At 40.2% G+C, this 20,344-nt stretch overlaps 1 protein-coding gene across 3 annotated transcripts in view; it reads left to right on the forward strand.

Moving 5' to 3' along the window:
- The window catches only part of LOC137879020 (inactive dipeptidyl peptidase 10-like), a 33,766-nt gene extending 14,766 nt beyond the window's left edge, over positions 1-19,000 (forward strand). For all 3 annotated transcript variants that reach the window (XM_068719585.1, XM_068719587.1, XM_068719586.1), the window contains exons 4-27: positions 2,438-2,532; positions 4,076-4,150; positions 6,154-6,206; positions 6,340-6,421; positions 7,140-7,260; positions 8,275-8,429; positions 8,904-9,001; positions 9,129-9,252; positions 9,347-9,385; positions 9,535-9,642; positions 9,716-9,807; positions 10,407-10,454; positions 10,537-10,655; positions 10,814-10,861; positions 11,488-11,586; positions 11,684-11,753; positions 12,523-12,651; positions 12,728-12,793; positions 13,849-13,903; positions 14,691-14,790; positions 15,247-15,305; positions 16,566-16,638; positions 16,846-16,919; positions 17,142-19,000. In XM_068719585.1, the coding sequence (XP_068575686.1) occupies positions 2,438-2,532; positions 4,076-4,150; positions 6,154-6,206; positions 6,340-6,421; positions 7,140-7,260; positions 8,275-8,429; positions 8,904-9,001; positions 9,129-9,252; positions 9,347-9,385; positions 9,535-9,642; positions 9,716-9,807; positions 10,407-10,454; positions 10,537-10,655; positions 10,814-10,861; positions 11,488-11,586; positions 11,684-11,753; positions 12,523-12,651; positions 12,728-12,793; positions 13,849-13,903; positions 14,691-14,790; positions 15,247-15,305; positions 16,566-16,638; positions 16,846-16,919; positions 17,142-17,273 (2,114 nt within the window). In that variant the 3' untranslated portion in view covers positions 17,274-19,000. The remainder of the gene's footprint in view (positions 1-2,437; positions 2,533-4,075; positions 4,151-6,153; positions 6,207-6,339; positions 6,422-7,139; positions 7,261-8,274; positions 8,430-8,903; positions 9,002-9,128; positions 9,253-9,346; positions 9,386-9,534; positions 9,643-9,715; positions 9,808-10,406; positions 10,455-10,536; positions 10,656-10,813; positions 10,862-11,487; positions 11,587-11,683; positions 11,754-12,522; positions 12,652-12,727; positions 12,794-13,848; positions 13,904-14,690; positions 14,791-15,246; positions 15,306-16,565; positions 16,639-16,845; positions 16,920-17,141) is intronic.
- The last annotated feature ends 1,344 nt before the right edge of the window (positions 19,001-20,344 follow it).

Raw genomic sequence — 20,344 nt, forward strand, 5'->3', positions numbered from 1 at the left:
GTGGTCTGGGCCTGAATTTACTGCTGGGCCTCTTTGGAGGTGTCGTGGATGTAATTCAAACATGTCTGCGATGGAAATCTCCCCTGACAACCTCCAACTCATTTCCTCTTCTCTCCTCCAACATCCGACTCAGGCTTCAGTAGCTGCCCGGCTCAAGAGACACTTACAGAAGCTTGAGTTCCAAAACACCTAGAAAAGCTAAACAATATAAGAAATCATTTAGACGTGAGATTAAAGGTAGCTTGCGTTCAAACAGATGCTGAATATCATGAAGATGATTTCTCATCCAAACCCGTTTAGATATCACACAATAAATCAACAGTACGTCCTCTGGTTCGCTTCATATGTCTTATTTAGATAAAGTTCATATTTATGGGTTTTATATTATCTTATGAAATCTGAAGCTTTTATGTTTCTTAAAAAAGTCGCTGACAAGTGTCTAAATGAGACTACTGAGGTTTTCGGGGTTTATTGATTATATTAAAGAGATTGAGATATACTATGAACATCAATATCAACACAAGGTTGTAGTGAATCATTCATACAGTCATTCTGTATTCCTAATGTCCGGTTCATGTAAACAGAGCTTCTTTATATCAGACGAAGAAAACATTCAGGTACTTACATAAGAGAGAAATATAGTGTGTGTGTGTGTGTGTGTGTGTGTGTGTGTGTGTGTGTGTGTGTGTGTGTGTGTGTGTGTGTGTGTGTGTGTGTGTGTGTGTGTGTGTGTGTTCAATCAGAGCGGGGCATGGATGAATGCTTCACGCTGCTTGGCTTGTCATCCGTGATTGCTAATGAGGTTTGCACAAACAATAGGTTACATCTTCAGCAGTGACCATTACGAGTATAACAACATGAATAATGTGTTCATTGTGATGATGTTGTGTAAAATACGTGGAGACGAGAAGCAAAGTAACAAGAGCAGCGTTTCTATGACACAACTCTTTCTAAAACCAGGTTTAGTTATTGAGTTTTCCAGTGTTGAGAGTGATGCTACTGGATGTTTATTTAAAGAAAATGGAACAAATATTTGAAAAAAAAATTAAGATAATTGAGAAGAAATCAACAAAAATGGTGCTTTAAAATAAAATAATTTCATGCATATGTACTTTTCTTACACTTCTTCTTCAATGCACATTGAAGGCTGAGAGCTGCCTGTTTCTCCTGCAGCAGTGAGTGATTTCCTCTTCTGCAATCAGCCACACATTCACTCCAAATGAGTTTCAGCAGTTCACCAGCGGGGAGAGGAAGGAGGCACAGCTGCTTCTGGTTCAGTTTGATGAGGAGCTCAGGAACGGGAAACAGTTTGGATTCAAGATATTTAAAGTCAAATATTACATTTTTACAGAACGGAAAGTAAAAGTGGAAGTAAAGGAGATGCACCATATATTTAATGTGTGTGTGTGTGTGTGTGTGTGTGTGTGTGTGTGTTTGACAGATGTTTGTTGTTGCAGAATGTAGGAGGTGCATTAATGTGACAGCAGGTCTGTCTGGAAGGTGTAACTATGACCTAGTACGTATAAGAGAAATCCAGGACAGCAAGAGCTTGTATGTGTGTGTGTGTGTGTGTGTGTGTGTGTGTGTGTGTGTGTGTGTGTGTGTGTGTGTGTGTGTGTGTGTGTTGCTTTGAATTCCAAAAACGGTCGAGTTCAGAGCGATGGCCGATGAAACGACAGACTCCCCTGTGTAATGGAAATCACAGAGGAGAGAGTTCTTCTTCTGTAGAAGCCGCAGCTGCTTCCTGTTTAGACAAAAAAGAATAATACCCAAAGAAATAACATTCATTATCATATTTCTGGCCTCACCTGCTGATTGATCTCATTTTAAATGTACACGTCTACGTCCCTCAAGGCCACATGGAGATTTAAATCTGTGCATTGTCAGTTTAAAGTCATTCGAACACAATGGAACACTGCTACACGGATTTATTTACCATCAATGTGGTGCATTATTGTTTAAGTTAAACATCTTGACTGCATTCTAATGTTTTAAGTGCAACATAAAGTGTCTCTCCACAGAGGTGTGGCAGTTGACACATTTCTAGACACTATTGGTGTTGGAGACATATTTAGAGCAGCATAATCGTTTATTTGGTTCAGGTTCCCACAAAACAAAAGATATGAGACATCATAACCTCAGTTCTCTTTTCTACAGTGTGTGTGTGTGTGTGTGTGTGTGTGTGTGTGTGTGTGTGTGTGTGTGTGCCTAAAAAGGGTTTCATACTGAAAAACACACAAGTGTGTCTAACGAGCTCAAGTCTTAACGAGCACAATTAGTTCCACCTGTCGCTGCTCGGCTTTCTCTGCTGAAATGTTGTCGTATTTAGGTACTAAGCGCTTTGTAGACACATGTAGTGTTTCACAGGTGAGTGTGTTTGTTCTTTGAGCTGCTGGTTGTGTTTATCTTCTAAATGTCTCTGTGTTTGCGCTCTCAGATTCAGAGGTGGTGTACAGGAACCGAGACGGTCACGTCATCAAGTTCAACTTCGCCTCCAACGAGACGGAAGTCATTCTGACCAACAGCACGTTTGTACGGGTTTTTTCAACTCCTTTTTTAAGCTTTTCTGTTATTTCTGTTATTCAGAATATTATTATTTTTATAGAACTCACCCTTTTTAAATAATTTCAATGCTTAAAATAAGTTATATTTAAGGGCGCGGTCCCTTTGACGGACAGGTGGGTGTCGTCAGCTCCAGTTACTGTCGTTTCAACTTGAAGTTAAACTTAAAATTTTTTCTCTTGCAGTCAGGTGTGAAATAGAGTTCACACAGGCTTTAACGTCTATTACAGTGTATTAAACATAATAAAACACTAAATAAAGAAGTAATACCTGTAGTAAAACGTACCACACAAGCTCACATACCACAAGCCCCATTTGCGCCAATCTTATGCTGTAAAAAACAAATTAATATTAAGATATTTAGCTATTATTTGTGCAGGATTATTGGGTACATGCAAGACTCTGAATTTTCCAGCAGACTCACAGTATGATAATATCCTGCTGAGAGCTCATCAATCAATAAACCATCTTATTCCTCTCCTCTCACCTTCTCTGTAAAGCATATTTTTTTATAAACATAAGGGTTTGGGCTGTTTTCCTTTTGCATGAATTTAGCAGAACTATTGTAATAGTTGCATAAAGGGGTTTGATGAGGACTTTTGGTCCTCCGGTAAGCTTGTCAAACTTTGCAGCCACATGAGAAAGCAGACGTGGCCTCGTAGTGACGAAGTCACTGATTTGACCGCAAAACATTTCAAGCTGCAGCACTCAAACTGAGCACAGAACCGCCTGGCTGCACAGCGTTCATCAGGGAGAACCTGGACTAGAACTCAGCTGAATTAAGGACTTTTTTAAAAGTATTATTGCACCAAAAAAACAATTTTTTCAGAATTTATGAGTGCAAGAACCAATATTTGTATGAACGTGGTCCATAAAATATCTGTCTCTCCAGAAATGTCAAAACCTGCTGTGGCTCCCTCGTGGTTTCATGGCCTTTAGTTTCTACAAAAAGAGCAATCGTATGAATCAGTTCATGTTTTCTTCTTCTGTTCAGAAAGTATTTGATTCATCGTTTGTTTGCCAGAAGCAAACATTTCTATAGTTTGAATCTTCATGTTGACTTTTCCTCTAGCGCCACCAGCTGGTTGATGTTTCAGATTTTTAGTGAAATGTCTTCGTCAACTATTGGATGGATTGCGATGAAATTTGGTCACAAACATTCATGCATTTTGAACAAATACCTGCAAAAACTCATCAGCCTCAGCCGCACTAATGTTAGCACTAATGCTAGCATGCTAACTAAGATGTTGACCAATCTTTGCTAACATGTAGCCTAATGATTGTTATGTGTGAGTAGCTATTGAACTTGAATATTAGCTCATGTATCATTTTCTTTGTTGTTTTATGCTGTATTTATCTAGCGTTTGATGTCAACTACTGAGCACATAAATGTCGCATTATATCAGGTTTTTTGTGTAACTTTGTCATTAAACGTCTTCGAGGGGTCAAACAATCTAAAAAGAAAAGTTGTCAGTTCTCACTGGTTCAGCTAAATCCTGTTCTTGTGTGTTAGGTGGCCTTCAAGGTGGTAAAGTATTCGCTCTCTGCAGATCTGAAGTATGCGCTCTTCGCTTACGATGTCAAACAGGTGAGTTTCAAATTGAAATGCATACTTGAATCAAAATCAACAACTTTGCATGAACCCTGTGAACTCTGCAGCAGAGACGCCACATTTTATTTTAGCTCATTGTGTTGTCATTTCTTAGAGTATCTTCGAATGATTCCTATCCCTAAAACCTCAGCAAAAAGGTTATGTAAGTCAGTAAAGCACCAAAATGATTACGAATTTCAGAAAATACAAAAATCTGACATCTACTAAATAAACACACAACACATATTGATCCAAATGCAACACTCCAAAAGTTATTTGACTTTTCTTTTGAGATGCAAATGCTCGAGGCTCTTTAGTTTTGTTAGGTTAGTTACAACACAAAGAGGAGCCTCAGCTTTCTGCTGCACAATAATTCAAAATATATCATGCAAACAACAATCTCTGTTAAAAATCACAAAAGCGTTGTTGTGTTTTGATTAGTGACCACACACGCTGTGATTGGAGTTGTGGATTGTCCTTTTCTTTATTTCCTGGCAGGCTGTAATTTACATAATACCTCGATACATTACCCGATGGAGCCGTCACTCACTTATTAGCATGCACAAACTAACCCGCCCACTCAAGCATATTTAGGCTCTTCTGTTGTCTGAAGAGCACTTTGCTGCTCTCTGTTTCTTAAAGTTGGAATTGACTTGAATTCAAAAAGATTTTCTCTGATGCTTTTGGAGAATTCGGAGTCGGAGGCTGAACCGAGCGCGGGAGAACCCGGTGTGGGTTTATGAGTCGTGTTTGTTTTGTTATGGTTTTGTGCATTCTCATTTTTCTGTGTGTTAACACTCAGTCATCCACAGAGAGGCTTTCTTCTCTCCTCACAGTCAAGGTCTCTTTCATTGATTTTTACATTTGTTTGCAAACAGATGTATCCAGGTTGAGCTTCAGAAAGCAGAGGACGTCTGCGTCCTGCAGTATTTTCTGTAATATCAAAACCCTGTCTTCTCTATTTATAGAAGCATCCATTTCTTCTGCCTTATTGTCTGCACATCTCGTTCCTGTCCTGCATAGCGAAGCTTAATTGATTGCATTCCAGTTTTATTAGTTGCCAGGGCAACGTGAAATCCCCCTGAGGTACGATTAACACAACCTGCTGAGATTTTCCGCTGCTCGCAATTGAATTTCTTAATTTCGTGCTTCATTATGGGTGAAGGGAAGCCAGCTGTGACGAAGAGTAGTTGAAAGAAAAGACGTTTTGGGGATTTTCTAAAAATCAAAGTGGACTTCCTCAAGTTTCTATGAATGTGTATAAAATGCTCCACCTGTTTTAATTTGATGTAATGCAGTCTAAATGTTTGCAGCTTTTAAGCAGAGCTGAAACAAAATAGTTACATCTTTTTTTTTATCTCAAAGCTTCTTCTGGGGAAACAGAAAAGCAACAGTGGATGTAAAGATGTATCTGCAATAGCTTCAGTGCAGACTTATATGAACTTAATGCAAGAACGGACACTAAAGACCAGTCGGATCTTCTCAAGTACGTACATTCGTAAGGAAAATAATTGTACATTTCCGCCAATCACAGATGTTGAGTGTCAACGTTTTTGCATTTGATCGCAGTGTCGTAGTATATCGAGTATTAAAGTTATGTGGTATAATAACTGGTCTACAAGAGAGACAGTCCACTAAGGTAGTTACATTGTAACGTTGATACGTTCTGATCTTTCTTCTATCCTTAACCAAGAAGTTTTGTTGACTAATCCTAACTAATGCTTAATTGTGCCACAGCAATTAGACCTTAAAAGTACGTGAACATGTACCCCCGTTATGTATCAACTGAATAAAGAACGTTTTATAATAAATAATACAAAGAATGATGAAAAACCCAGTTTCTATTTTCTGTTTCTTTTCCTGCTTTTGTTAGTTCTTCCTGCTCCAGTGACTTTGTTTCCTCTTGCTGACGTCTTCAGTTATGTTTCTCGTTGTTTTCTGGACGTGAGATATGACAGATGATTGTTTGCGTTACGTGATGAGCTGAACTGTCGTTGCAGATGTACAGATATTCGTACACGGCGTCGTACATCGTTTACAACATCTACACCAGGTGAGCAGATAGTGTTCTCTACCTGATTCAGAAACAGATGGTGGTTGTTACTGTATTTTTATGTGTGTGTGTGTGTGTGTGTGTGTGTGTGTGTGTGTGTGTGTGTGTGTGTGTGTGTGTGTGTGTGTAACAGGGAGGTCTGGGAGCTAAACCCTCCGGAGGTTCACAACGCGGTGCTCCAACATGCAGCTTGGGGAAGACAAGGACAACAGCTGGTAGGTCTTTTTAATGTGATCCATTCTTTCTGTTGCTTCTCCATCTTTCTTTATGAATGCATGCAGTCTCTCTGGAGGGATTTCTTCTTGTGTTTTTCATCAAATAGAGCTTTGTAATTTCTGTGCTTTAATAGCAGTTAAGTCTACCAGACTGTTCATGTATCATGTTGTTGTTTATTTCTATGTTTGGGCTGCAGCTGTAGAGGCTGTCTGGTTCTGATTAAGTCTCTTCCTGTAAGTCAGTGTTGCACTTTTCTTTCTGCTAATACAGGACACCTTTTTATGACAAATGTTTTATTTGATGCCACCAGCCTTTGTATGATGCATCTTTATGCAGCAGTGCGGCAGAGCTGAGTTGCTCCAGGTAAAGTTTTCCAACTCAAAATGGCTGCTGAGTGACTAATGCATATTCAGAGCAGAGCTGGGGGAAAATAAATAACTCCTCAGGATATTGGTGAACCTGCAGGCTGATCCTGTTTGTATTTCCAAATGCAAATATTAAAACACTGATGGAAGAGAAAGAACAAACACACGTTTTGCTGCGCGGTGAGATAAAAGCAGCCGCTTTAATATGAAGAAAGAAGAAAGAAGAAATCAAAAGGAAAAATTTAACAATGACAAAGAATCTGGCACAACTAATAAAATAAACTTAAATATGGAATCATACGTGAGTGTGAGTCTTCAATCAATACCTTCACTATCTCCTCTTTCTCTTCAGATCTACATCTTTGAGAATAATATCTACTACCAGTCAGATGTGAAGAGTAACTCTCTGAGAATCACCTCCTCTGGGATGGAGGGAGTCGTCTTCAACGGACTGGCTGACTGGTTGTACGAAGGTGTGTCTGTGTATTTCTGTCTTTGGGGGTTTAACAACTGCGAATTGGGGTTTTCCAGGCAGATTATTTGACTAAAAACCTGAAAATTTGACTGATTTTAAGCATAAAAATGTAGTTATTTGGATTTACCATTTTCCAGTTTAATCCTGATATATTTATATTTAAATTACTGGGAATGTAAACCCAATATTTCTTACTGCTGCTTTTAACATTAAAAGTGTTCAACTGGCATAACACTGGCTGGCTTTTATTGTGAAGCAGTCACAGGAAACACAATGTATTCGTCAAAAAAAAAGATATTTTATATAACACAATGTGTAAGTAAATCATGCAACAACAGTTTGAGTACGTAGTCGTCAGTGTTGGAATGTAACTAACTACATTTACTCTAGTACTGTACTTCAGTACAATTTAACTCAGTACTTCCATTTCATCCGACTAAATACTTCACATTAAATATTATTGTACTTCCAGGTCAGGCTTTGTGTGGTTTAGTGGTTGAGGATGTACTTTCTGTGTAAAATGTTTGACAGATTTGTCTTTTGCTTTAAAAGAAATGCAGCACAGCAGACGAGACAAACTCGGCAGAATGGCAATTTAAAATCAGCAGCGAGCCTCTGCGCTGCATTAAGTCTCTGTGCAAACAAACTCAGTAATGTGCTGATGCTCTTTGCACAAACAGACTGGGGAGCGTTGTAGAATAATTTCTGTCTACTGCGTTTGTGTTTTCTCCTTTTTGATCTGCATTTACTCCATTTCATCAATAAAATGAGCAGATGTATTTTTCCCTTCAAATCATCAGTTTGAAGCATTTTCTTTGTGTCCTACAAAGAAGCATTTGACCCGTTTCCTCTAACGTCCTACAAGAAAAGCAAAATAAAACTATCCAGGTGCAGAAAACCAGCACATCTGTTATAATAAAATAACAACCCACTATTGGTTATAGCACCTCTGAGCTCTAGAGTCAGAAAGAAAGGACAAACACATGTTGATTGTTTGTGTATTTTACTTCAGAGGAGATTCTGCGTTCTCACTTGGCTCACTGGTGGTCGCCTGACGGAGAGCGACTGGCTTTCCTCAGCATCAACGACTCGCTGGTTCCCAACATGGTCCTGCCCCAGTTCACCGGCAACGCCTACCCCAGAGGCCTACAGTACCCATATCCTATGGTCAGTCTGCTGCAGGGGCATTGTGGGAAATAAAGTCCAGACATCAAGTGTGAAGTTAGAGAGAAATAGTTTTGAGTTGTTTCCTTCCTGAATTCTTACTTGTTTACCTGCTTATATTTTATGATTTTCTGTCATTTTCATTGTTCACTTCCAATTTATTTGGGTATAAATTGATTTTTTATTTTCAAAGGGAAACATTTTATCCTGATAAATTGTACTAAATGACATACTACTTCTCCGGAAAGTTCAAAGCAAAATAAGGAATACATTTATAAATGTAATTGTAAGTGCCCCTGCTTTTTCTGCTTTAATTAATAAGAAAAAAAAACCCTAATATATGCTCCTTTTACTGTGCTCAGTAGATTTCAGATTTTATAAAAAAAACAAAAAACATCTGCAGCAACTTTTGAGCTGCTTGTTTCTTTCACTCTCACACATTGATCTCCACATATGGAATAATAACTTCTCCTTCAGGCCGGTCAGAAAAACCCTTCCGTCAAGTTGTCGGTGGTCAACCTGTTCGGAGCGACACACACTCAAGAACTGCAGCCTCCTGATCAGCTCAGGCTCAGGTGACACACACACACACACACACACACACACACACACACACACACACACACACACACACACACACACACACACACACACACAGCAGTGATGCACAGAGTGACTGTCCTCTCTTTGTCGCCTGTGCAGGGATTTCTACATCACCATGGTGAAGTGGATCAGTAATACTCACCTGGCAGTGCGGTGGGTCAACCGGCCCCAGAATGCATCACTGCTGACGGTGTGTGACGCCACCATCGGAGTCTGCCTGCAGGTGGGTGTTGCTGACAACGACAACAACAACAACTTCTCAGGATCATATCTGTCATATAATCAAAGTGAATTTCATTTTCTTCTGTTTAATTCAGAGACATGGGGACTCTTCAGCGACGTGGCTCTCCATGCAGGTAAACCTCATTTCTCATATCTCACAACAATAAGGTGCCGATTTAATACACTGTCTTGTCCTCACAGCAATATGTGTGCCATTATAGAGGGACGAGGCCAGCGGGAAGCATTCATGCGTAAAGTGTGTCACCTCTGTTTGTCTCTGCAGAGACAAGAGCCGCTGTTCTCCAAGGACAGGAGCCGGTTCTTCCTCTCTCTGCCCGTGAAACAAGGAGGTCAGGGAGACTTCCACCACATCACCATGTTCTCCAAAAAGGTAAAAGTCCCGTTCTGCATGTTAAAATCTTCCAAAGGATGGGTGGTGTATTTCCTCCTGTTTCCGATTTCAGTTACGAAGTGACCAGGACGAAGTTCGACACTTGACGTCAGGAGACTGGGAGGTGACAAAGATCTTAGCCTACGATGAAAACAACCAGATCATGTAAGATTTATTTCTCACATTAAATACAAACAAAACGCCTTCCTCTGCCTGCATTTTAACAGTTTCAGTTTGATTTACTCTCAAATAATTCTCTAAAATGTTGTTACTGTACATTAATCTGGGTCCCCTTAAATTATTATTTTGCATTTACAGCAATGATTTGCTTCTATATGGCCCTGAGTTTCATCTTTTGGCTTCCCATAGGAACCGATTGATCTGCAGGCTCTGTACTCTCAGGAAATGATTCAATACTGAGTCTTCTGTTGTTATAGTATTGTGTCCCCACTGATGAAAGGACAAGCTACATTTTTATCCTGATAAAAGCAAGAAACCTTTGTTTGTGATTGTCCAGCTGAGTCTTTGTGCAGCATTTCTGTTTGTCCCCCAGTAAAAATACTACCACTACTACAACATGAGCTGGATTCTGCTGCAGAGGGAGAAATGTTTTAAAGCATGCTTTAAGAGCCGCAGGGTTCATGACTGTATCAGTCTGTTTCTGGTTGGTCAGCCACGACACACAGTGACTCGAGGAGGCTCATCATGTGAAGTGGATCTCTGACCTCGTCCTACTTTAGCTGCTCTGCTTTCCGTCCACACAGATACTTTCTGAGCACAGAGGACTCTGCACAACAAAGACATGTTTACAGGTAAAGCACCTTTTGTTCATCGGTTCTCTATGGTTCTCCTCTGTTGAATGGGATGCACATTGTTGTCTCTGTGCTCCGACAGCGTGTCCACCCTCGGCCTGTTTCCACGGCGCTGCCTCACCTGCGGACTGAAGGAGGACTGTTCCTTCTTTGACGCTGACGTCAACCGTGATGCACAGCACGCCATCCTGCACTGCAAAGGTCAGACGGAGTCGAAGAATTAAATGTGATGGCATGAAAGTTTAGAAAAATGCACAAATAAGTCCGAACTGTAGATTTAGATAGTAAATGCCCAAAACAAGATGTAGATTTATCAGCATCTCCTAACGACAATAGATATTTTATTCCTTCCATCGCAGGTCCTGGAGTTCCAGCTGTGCTGCTTCTAAGTTTGGACGATGCGGACTGTAAGTCGCTTTATTCTCCTTTTTAAAATGAAATCAGTTCATGTGATGTGTGTTTGGGCGGGCAGATGTGCTTTTTCTCTGAAGTGGAAACTAGTTTGTAGCAATTAAGCATCATCACGTTATGTTTATGAAAACATCAGCAGCTGTTGGATTTGACTCCTTGCCAAACTGCACCGGCAATTTGTCCATTTATACGATTTTTCATATCACATTTTAAATAGTCTTCAACATTCATTTCCTCAGTTGTGCAGGCAGTACTCGTGTCAAAAAAAAATTCGTCAAAAAATCTCTTTGAAAAGATGTGAATGTGCTGATTCATATCCAGTTCTTCAGATAGAGAGAAGTATGTTCTTCTATATAGAAAACCTGCCTTCTGTGTGGATTAGTGGTTATAAAATAAAGATGGAGTCGTGCTCTTCCACTGCTGCAGCCTCTGGATGAAGCGCTGAATATTTCATGTGAACTGTTGTCTATATTGTCTTTATTCATTGCTTCTATGCCAACAACAAACATGAATATATGAGAGGTTCTAGGCTTCTTCTATATTTAGAGAAGTGCTACTTCACTTTAGTTTAATTTATTTTAGCAGATTAATATGTTTCATATTTTTACATTTATTTTCACAGCGTATTTCATCTTAGAGAACAACCTCCCTCTGCGGTCGGCGCTGGAGACTAAGAAGAGGATTCAGACTGAAATCCGGATGATCACTAATGATAATTTAGGTAGAAAATGATCTGCACTAATGGATGAGTGTGTTTGCATCTGTCTTCTGTCCGATCCGTCTGTCCTTCAGCTAATGTCTCCGTGTCGTCCTCACAGAGCTGCCTCTGAAGCTCATCTATCCTGCCGGCTTCTCCGAGTCCTTCCTCTACGGCCTCCTCCTTATTGTGTGAGCCGTAACACTTTATTACATTTACATCTTTTCACCATTTACATTTACTGCCGCACTGTGAGCTTCAGAGGACACTTCACTTCTCTTCACCTGCAGGCTGTACAGTTAAAGCACCATTTACACATCGGCAGCAGTTCTAAATGAACATCATGATGAGAAAATGTAAATGTCGCGACAATTTTAATGTCCTATATTCCTTTTTGGATGCAGAGGAGGTTCAATAAATATCAGACTCAAAGTTGTTGATTTAAATCCTACTTTAGTACAGAAGTACTATCATTAAAATGCACATTACATTATCAGATGAACACTGATGCATCCATTTTAATGTTGTAGCTGCTCGAGGTGGAGCTAGTTGTAACTACTTTGTATACACTTATCTCGTTTTAGTGTTGTGGTTCTCAACCTGGGGGTCGGGCCCCTCCAAAGGGACACAAGATGAATCTAAGGGGTCGTGAGATGATTAAGAAAGAAGGAGAAAGTTTCAATTAAAAAAAAATTCAAACTGTCGACCATCTTGTGACGCGATCACACGATGCCATCGTCACTGTCGCAGTATGAAACTATGACACACTCCAAAAGGTTCTATCTTTAGCATAATGCACATATAGTTTTAATGCATTAAATACATGTGGAGTAAAAGAGTACAATACGCCGCTCTGAATGGTTCTTAAGCACAGCGCTTGAGTTAAGAGACGAGTAGAAAACGATTTTAAACAAGTCTGTTTTTGTAAATGTCAATAAAAGAATGTGTTCATCCTCACAGCGTTAGTTCTCCGGGCGAGCAGGCGGTGACGGAGGAGTTCAGGCTGGACTGGGACTCGGTGCTGGTGGGATCGGAGCAGATCATCGTAGCCCAACTGGACGGCAGAGGGTCAGGGTTCAGTGGTCAAAGGTACCGAACATCCACACGGATGCTCAACATGTACCAGCAGTTTATAGCTCTGATCCTCTTCTTTGTCACTCGTCAGGGTTTTACAGCAGGTCCATCGGAGGCTCGGCACGGTGGACGCAGAGGACCAGATAGCAGCTCTGCAGTAAGGAACACATTCTGTCCAGTCTGGATGCATAAAGTCCCCTTGTGTTCAGCTTGCACTATGTTAAGGTGCTTTTCTAACATTTAGGATTTTATGGAGGGTCTTAAATAATGCAACATCCTGTGCCTGAGCGACTTATCATGAAAGGATTAAAACTACTTTAAAACCCGAAGCGCTTGGCATGATTTTTGAATAATTGTAGGTTTGCTGTTTCCTTAAATTGAATTCTTGCTTTTAACTTTTAAGATCCTGATTGTGCCAAAGGAAAACAAAAGACACTTCTGCCTTTTATCTGAAGCACACTCCCATATGTGACAGAAAGCTGAGTCATCTTTGATCTTTGTTTTTTAAAGCAACAATCTCTTCTAAGATTTTTTGGGTTTTGCACTCTGGTAAGAGAAAGCAAATCATTAGAATATGAAAACTTAGTGTCTTCATGCATTATTTATATCTTAGATCATATATACCAAATGATTAATCGATTGTAAATATTGGCAGATTAATTGCTACTGATAATAATGCTGGTATCAGTTTGTTTAGGAGGTACTTTAGGGTGAAGAAGGAATATATTCAAGTTCTGTAGCGAGACCAAATGGTTTCCTCTGGATGTTAAGACGTTTTCACAGCAAAACTACTTTGAAAAGCGAAAGAATCAGATTCTTTTCACTGCTATTCTATTGTATTACTTCCTTTAGTTATATTAAGATTATAACACACAACAAAGAAGTCTTGTGAAACAAAATCCTTGGATTCATTTTGGCAAGTTGAAGTGAGTATTGAAAATTGATTTAGTCTGCAGAACAAGTGTACAGATGGGAGGCCTTCAGAGCTCAGCGTCACGGTGCCCTTAAAGCTCATTGTATCGTCTCCACTGGGTTCCACATCACAGTGTTAACTCAACCTGCTGTCTTTGAAATATACAAACACAGAGGTTGAAGCTCTCTTCCTGTTTTTGTTTTTTTCTGGTACCCGGGACTGTTGGACTTCTGCGCATTGGATCAAACGTCTGAGTCCACTTGTTGTTCATTTAAACCGTTTTCCTCCGTGTGCCTCAGATACCTGGCGGAGCTGCCGTTCATCGACCGCGCTCGTGTGGGAGTTTACGGAGAGGTTCGTCTGTTTCTCCCTGAGGGATGAATCTGTATCTGTCTCTGTTTGAAAACTTTATTAAAAGGATAAGTTATGAGGCCAGTCATGACATTAATGCAGATATTTCACATCATCACTAGTATCCTCGTTCATGAAATGAACATGAATCATACGTAAATCTCAAAATATCCTCATAATATATTTAATTATTTAGATTTAATCTTCAATAATGGATGATGATAGCGACAATACAATCGTCCAGTCCACATTTCCAGCTTAATATATTCAGGTTTATTACCTATATCTTACCATATATATATTCTATATTAAGTTGTATATTAATATATATGCACGCAACACAGGATACTTCCAAAAAACTGCCACCTTTTCTTAATAAAATAAGTGCATTCAGCTGAGACAGAAGATGCTAAAACCAATTTCTAGAAATGCTTGATATGCTGATAAAGGTCCATATTCAATTTGTTAAATAATTACAGTCACTGTGAGACGAATATGCAGGAACTTGGATACTGAACACACCTGCATGAAATATTGTTGGTGTAATGTCTTTAATCTTTTAGAGCAGCGGCTCCCAGTTGTTTGGGGGGCTATAAATGAATATTTACTTGCCAGAGTTGTTTTACTTGGATGATATGCAGAGGCCTGAGTCGGTAAAATAGCTGAGTGAAATTGAACGTAGCTGTGTGTAGTAGAATTCAGTTTTTTTTCTGCTGTGCTATCATCTGAATCGGAGCATATTTGAATTCATCCAGGTGTCATAAAGAGCTTGTTTTCCGTTCTTCAACAGGACTACGGCGGCTTCCTCGTGCTGACGATGCTGAAGTCGACTGAGAAGCTGATCGGATGTGCAGCGGCTCAGGCTCCCGTCACCGACTGGTCCATTTACGGTGAGCAAATTTAAATCACATGTCTCTTCTTCTTTGATGCACACTGCAGGGACGTGGAGATATGAATTACTGCTGCAGCGCTGACGTCTTTATCCTACGTGGTGTATTGTCTGGGTAATGTGACTTTAATTATCCTTAGGTTCTGCTTTCGGGAATTCAGGCTTATTGAGTTTTTAGGATGAAAAGCTTTCTTCATACGGCCGAGTATTAGAGCTACAGCTGAAGAGATACTGCTGTATGTGATTATAGCTTCATACACTGAAACGTGTTTCTGACAGAGGCTGGATCCTGGATGCTCCAAACGCACACCTTCTGTCATATAACGTGTACGATCTCTCTCAAAGATCAATTCTGTTGTAAAGCTGTGAGGAGAACAACCACAGCTACAATATTTGTTTTTCTTCCGTAAAGTTCACATCTTTCTAAAAACAACATACTGCAACCTTTGTTTTCCAGCGTCTGCGTTTTCGGAGCGGTACCTCGGATCACCTTCAACTGAGGAGAGCTCATACCAAGTGAGCTGCTTTTACCCATCATGCATCTGTTGCTGGGCTTGTCTAATCTGACACATCAGCAAACACACAAAACTGAAAAATCAACCAAATATATTGGTTTGTGAATAAAATCTGACATGGACTTACATTACATAACATTACATTACAGTCATTTAGCAGACACTTTTATCCAAAGCATTTAGTAACTATCCATACATCTATCTATACATCAACAACAAAACGGTTAACAAAATAAAGAAGCACATGTGTCCACAAGCATCTCAGGGTTCAAATCCTGTTCAAACCGAGGGAAAAACACACAAATGTGAAAAACAGAAAAATGCCAGAGGTGTCGGCTGAAAAGAAATCACACGATTGTCCTCTACGTGAAGGTTGCAGTCGGTCCTTTTCCTCCTAAGTGGGTTGCGTTATAACTGGGGCGGCTATTTTTGTGACTCTCTCAGCGGGAGGGGGTGGTCTGCTTTTAAATCTTCCAAAGAGGAAGAAATGTGGCACGATCTGATCAGACAATAATCAGCGGGACGTCGTCACTCGTCCTCCGAGACTGAAAGAGAAGCAGACGGGTTATTAAATGTCCGCTTGTTGATGTGCAGCCGCGCCCTCGTTTGAATCCCAACCGGGGAAAGAAAGTGAATGATGAGGTTGAGATATCCTCTAATATAACAGCTACCGTCCACACTCCCCTGAGCAATAAAATTCAATCTGGCTTCTTGTTGCAGAGGAAGAAAAAAAATACAAGACCCACCAGTTTCTCTGCAAATGTGAGCATGGAATGTACAATTTCATTACGAGTCAGACTGCTCCGCTAGAAAGGCCAAGACATCCCTCCATGACCTTTCCAATTTTCTGTTCATTATCACAACAGGAAGTACTTGACTACAATTTACTCTGACTTGTACTTTGAGTATTTCCATTTTATGCTACTTTATACTTCTACTCCACTACATTTCACAGCTGTAGTTACTTTGCAGATTAACAATTTAATATTTTAGGAAGCGCTCGTGTTTGTGCAATGAATTTGAGGATCCAGCCAGTTAGCTTAGCTTAGCATAAAGAATGGATACGGGGGGAAACGGCTAGCCTGGCTCTGTCAATGCTAACAAGAGGCTTTCTGAGTGGTGTCAATCTTCTCATTTAACTCTCAGCAAGAAAGAGAATATTTCCCGAAATGTAAAACCATCCCGGTGAGATTTTAACACATGATGACATTTTGAAATACATTATGAGATACAATGTATTGATGAAGAATTTGTCTTCCAGGCATCCAAAGTCTTGACCAACATGAAGGGTCTGCAGGGAGGAACTCTGTTTCTGGCTCACGGCACAGCGGACGGTACGGACGTCTCCCTGCATGCACTCTTCATTCTCCCCCTGACTGTACTGTGTGTTATGAAAGGTACACTGGAGGTTGTGTCCTTTTTCAAGTGAGCCTCTCTACATGATGCAGAGCTTTGAAACTGGATGGATGAGAGCCAGAGCTTCTGTACCCAGTAAATTAACCCCGTTGACACTTATTTGCATGTGTTTGTTTTGTCCACAGCAAACGTTCACTTTCAGCACTCTGCAGAGCTCATCAAACACTTGATAAAGATCGGAGCCAACTACACCATGCAGGTAAAAGAGTAAACAACTTGAGTCCAGTGATTAAAGTCTGTAACACGGTTTCAATACTCATCATGTATGTAGAAGCTGTGCAATCCTGAATCACAATTGAAAACATTCTGTTCCAAACTACATTGGAACCACTTGTATTTTTAAGACAATACTGAAAATATCCCTTTTAACGTGCGCTCTTTGAGTTTTGGATGACTGTTTGTTTTCATATCTTTGGGACAGATCTACCCAGACGAGGGACACTTCCTGTCAACGCGTAGCCGGATTCAGCTGACTCAGTCCCTACTTGGTTATTTTAGAGAATGTCTGTTTGACACGACATTACTCGACCAACACAAACGCGACGACGAGTGAGAGGCAGCGTGGTTGTTACTGCTGGACCGTGTGTGTTTTATGAGTGTATGTGCCCCTGGTAGACTTGAGTGTGTGTGTTTTATACCTGTAGCACAACGTGTGATGGACACAACGAGCTTCTCCTCAACATATCAGACATACTTTTTATCGCCTCAGTAGAATAAAGCGCCTGTAGTCAGCAAGTATCATGATACGAATAGAGGTCAGTACCTGAAATATTGCATCTCTTTCACTGACGGAGCAGAGAAAATGTTACATTTCTGTTTAACAAGCTACAAAATGTGTGGGATGTTTGGAGGAGGAGGTGGTAAAATCACTCTCTGAAGCATAACTTCTGAAATTAGCACAAATTCTGGCCTTATTATATGCTATGTTCATGCCATGTAAAGGTGGGATAACAGCAGGTTTTAACAAGTATAGTAATGCATAGTCAGGCCTAAATAAGCAAAAATCAAAGTTTTTAGAACCCTCCAACATGTATATTTTGTTTATAATTCTCCTTCTCTCCAGTATTTTCTTTTGTTTCCTATAAAGGTTTTTATATCTATCATGTTCCAACCTCTTTCTCTAAACATGATGCTAATTGAACCAATCTGGTCCGTCAGACATGAAAACCTATTGTAATAAAAAGGGGGGGGGGGGGGGGAGAGAGAGAGAGAGAGAGAGAGAGAGAGAGAGAGAGAGAGAGAGAGAGAGAGAGAGAGAGAGAGAGAGAGAGAGAGAGAGAGAGACGGGTCCAGTTTGACCAACCAGTGTTTGTCAGTAGTGTTGTATATTTATGCAGCTGAGCTGTTTTACAGATTTTGTGAAGTCATTAAGCTTTTAACTAGACCGCAATAGTGCTAAACAGATGTACTTATTTATTACACACTGTCAGTATTACATGAGATTTGTTGTTTTTATTTATGATTCTATTTGTTTACCATGTCACATCTTTTCTTTTTTTTAAAGATTCAGCTTAAAGCGGCGATGAGTGAAATGTTGTCCCACAGCACAAACACTTTCTGTCTGCAGCAGCTTCGTGAGACGTTGACTGCTCCTACAGTTTAATGCAGTTTCACCTTATCACAAAGAGTTTGCATTGAATTCCGGCTGTAATGTAGCCGTGTCTCGTGCAAATGTCCGCTCATGTTTTAGTAGTTGCAGGGTCCTATATGGTTGTATACTTTCTACTGATCGCCAAAATGGTTTTAAACCACTTAATGTTCCTTTTAAATCCCTGGCTTACAAAACGTACTAATATTATTTTAGTTTTGTGAACTTGATTTGAAACTTGTGTCTTAATTTATGCATTAAAATGTGTTCTGGATGAACTATATAAAGTGTTATTTCTCTAATGCATTTCCAGCTGCTTAAGGCCTCATAAGTGTTACATAACATAACAAGCGTGCGATCTTCACTGTGATTATGTACAGAAAATAACTGTCGGCCATTAATCGCAGTGATGAATGTCCTCGCTGCTGTGGAGCCAACATCAGTGTCTGTGTGTTAGCTTAACAGCGCAGAAACCCACCTGCTGTCTGTGCTTTGTACCATCTGACGCCATAGAGTCCAATTTAAGGAACCAGTGTGTGAAGTCATTGTTATTGTTTCTATCTGGGTTTGTACTGTGACTGTTATTTATTTATTTTTTGTGGGTGGGGGGGGGCATTGTTGGCGAGGGTTGAATAGAAAAAAAGCTTATTGTATTTTTTGGCTGTTTTAATATTAAAGAACAATGAATGAGACGTGTTTGAGTTTTAATTTGTGTCTTGCAGAGGTGGAAGTACTCAGATCCTTTACTGTAGTAAAAGTAGTAATACCTCAATCTAAAAATACTCCATGACAAGTAAAAGTCCAGAATTCAACTGCAGTACTTGAGTAAATGTACTTTCCCACCTTCAATCATCACCTACCTCCACTAATCGACTTCTCCACCTCCACGTATTCCTGTCATGAAGCGGTTCTTCTCCTCTTCTCACCCGTTTGGACTGTTCTATCACGCAAACCTTCGCTGTGTGCTAAAGTTTAATACAGTTTACTCAAATCATTCAGGATGCAAAATCAGCCAACATATGCTATTTAAATAATGCAATGCACAAAGAACATGGAGGAAGCTCCACCTAATTGTGTATATGGTGGTGAAACGGCTTCATCAACACCTAAATACAATATACATCATATTACAATACATCATTTAAGATGTAACAAATACAACGGAGTACAGTAAGTTATGTGTCTGTGTGGTCATTCTGGGGGGGCCCTGACACTTTGAGCCCAGTACCGTGAGTACCGTAAACGCTGCACTGATGCAGGTGTACAGGGTGTTGCTGCAGCACTGTACACCATCCGTCCTGCCCCTGGTCATGGTCACACGTTGATATCAGCACCTGTTAGGTTCCGTTTGTCACAATGAGCAGCCGTCGCTGTGTCTGTGTGGCAGCATGCAGTCCTGTCAGCAGTCTGAAAGCTCCTCACCGTCATTCTTTTTAAACCCATACACAGAAGAAAATGTCATGAAATAAGAAACAAAAAAACATTTATCTTTCCCTCTGTCCCGCTTGACCTTTTTAAATCCCCCGTCCATGCTGCTTAGGCTCTGCTCACATTCAGCCTTAATTACATCAAAGCAATTACAGAGCCAATATGAAGGCCTCATCCTCTGAGGAAAGGACGGAAAAAGTCCAGCAGCAAACTTCAGAAACTATGAGTAAAGATCTGAGCGAGGAAACAAGTCTGTGTCTGGTGGAGCGGCACAGACCATCTATACAGAAGGATGTTTTCTACTGCATTAGATTAAATGATCTTTACCTTAAAGCATTCACAGTAATTAGACAGCACTACAGAAATAGGTTTTAACTGCTTATTTAACTGGAAGTGTGCAGAGAAACAGCACAGAAAATACATAAGAGCATTGATTTAGCCAGGGTTGTCCATTTAGTGCATGTGTGTTTCTGAATATTGTGCATGTGATCTACCTCAGTGCTAAACTGGTGGCCTTGAGATTCCTCACTTGTCCTCTCTTCCTGTGCTCTGAAGCTTTGTCTCAGTGAAGCTACACTGCCATCTGGTGGTGAAACACCCGCAGCTCA

This window comes from Cebidichthys violaceus, unplaced genomic scaffold (assembly GCF_023349555.1).
Source record: "Cebidichthys violaceus isolate CVI_PGR_0920_01 unplaced genomic scaffold, fCebVio1.0.p SCAF_24, whole genome shotgun sequence".
NCBI classification, from domain to species: domain Eukaryota; kingdom Metazoa; phylum Chordata; class Actinopteri; order Perciformes; family Stichaeidae; genus Cebidichthys; species Cebidichthys violaceus.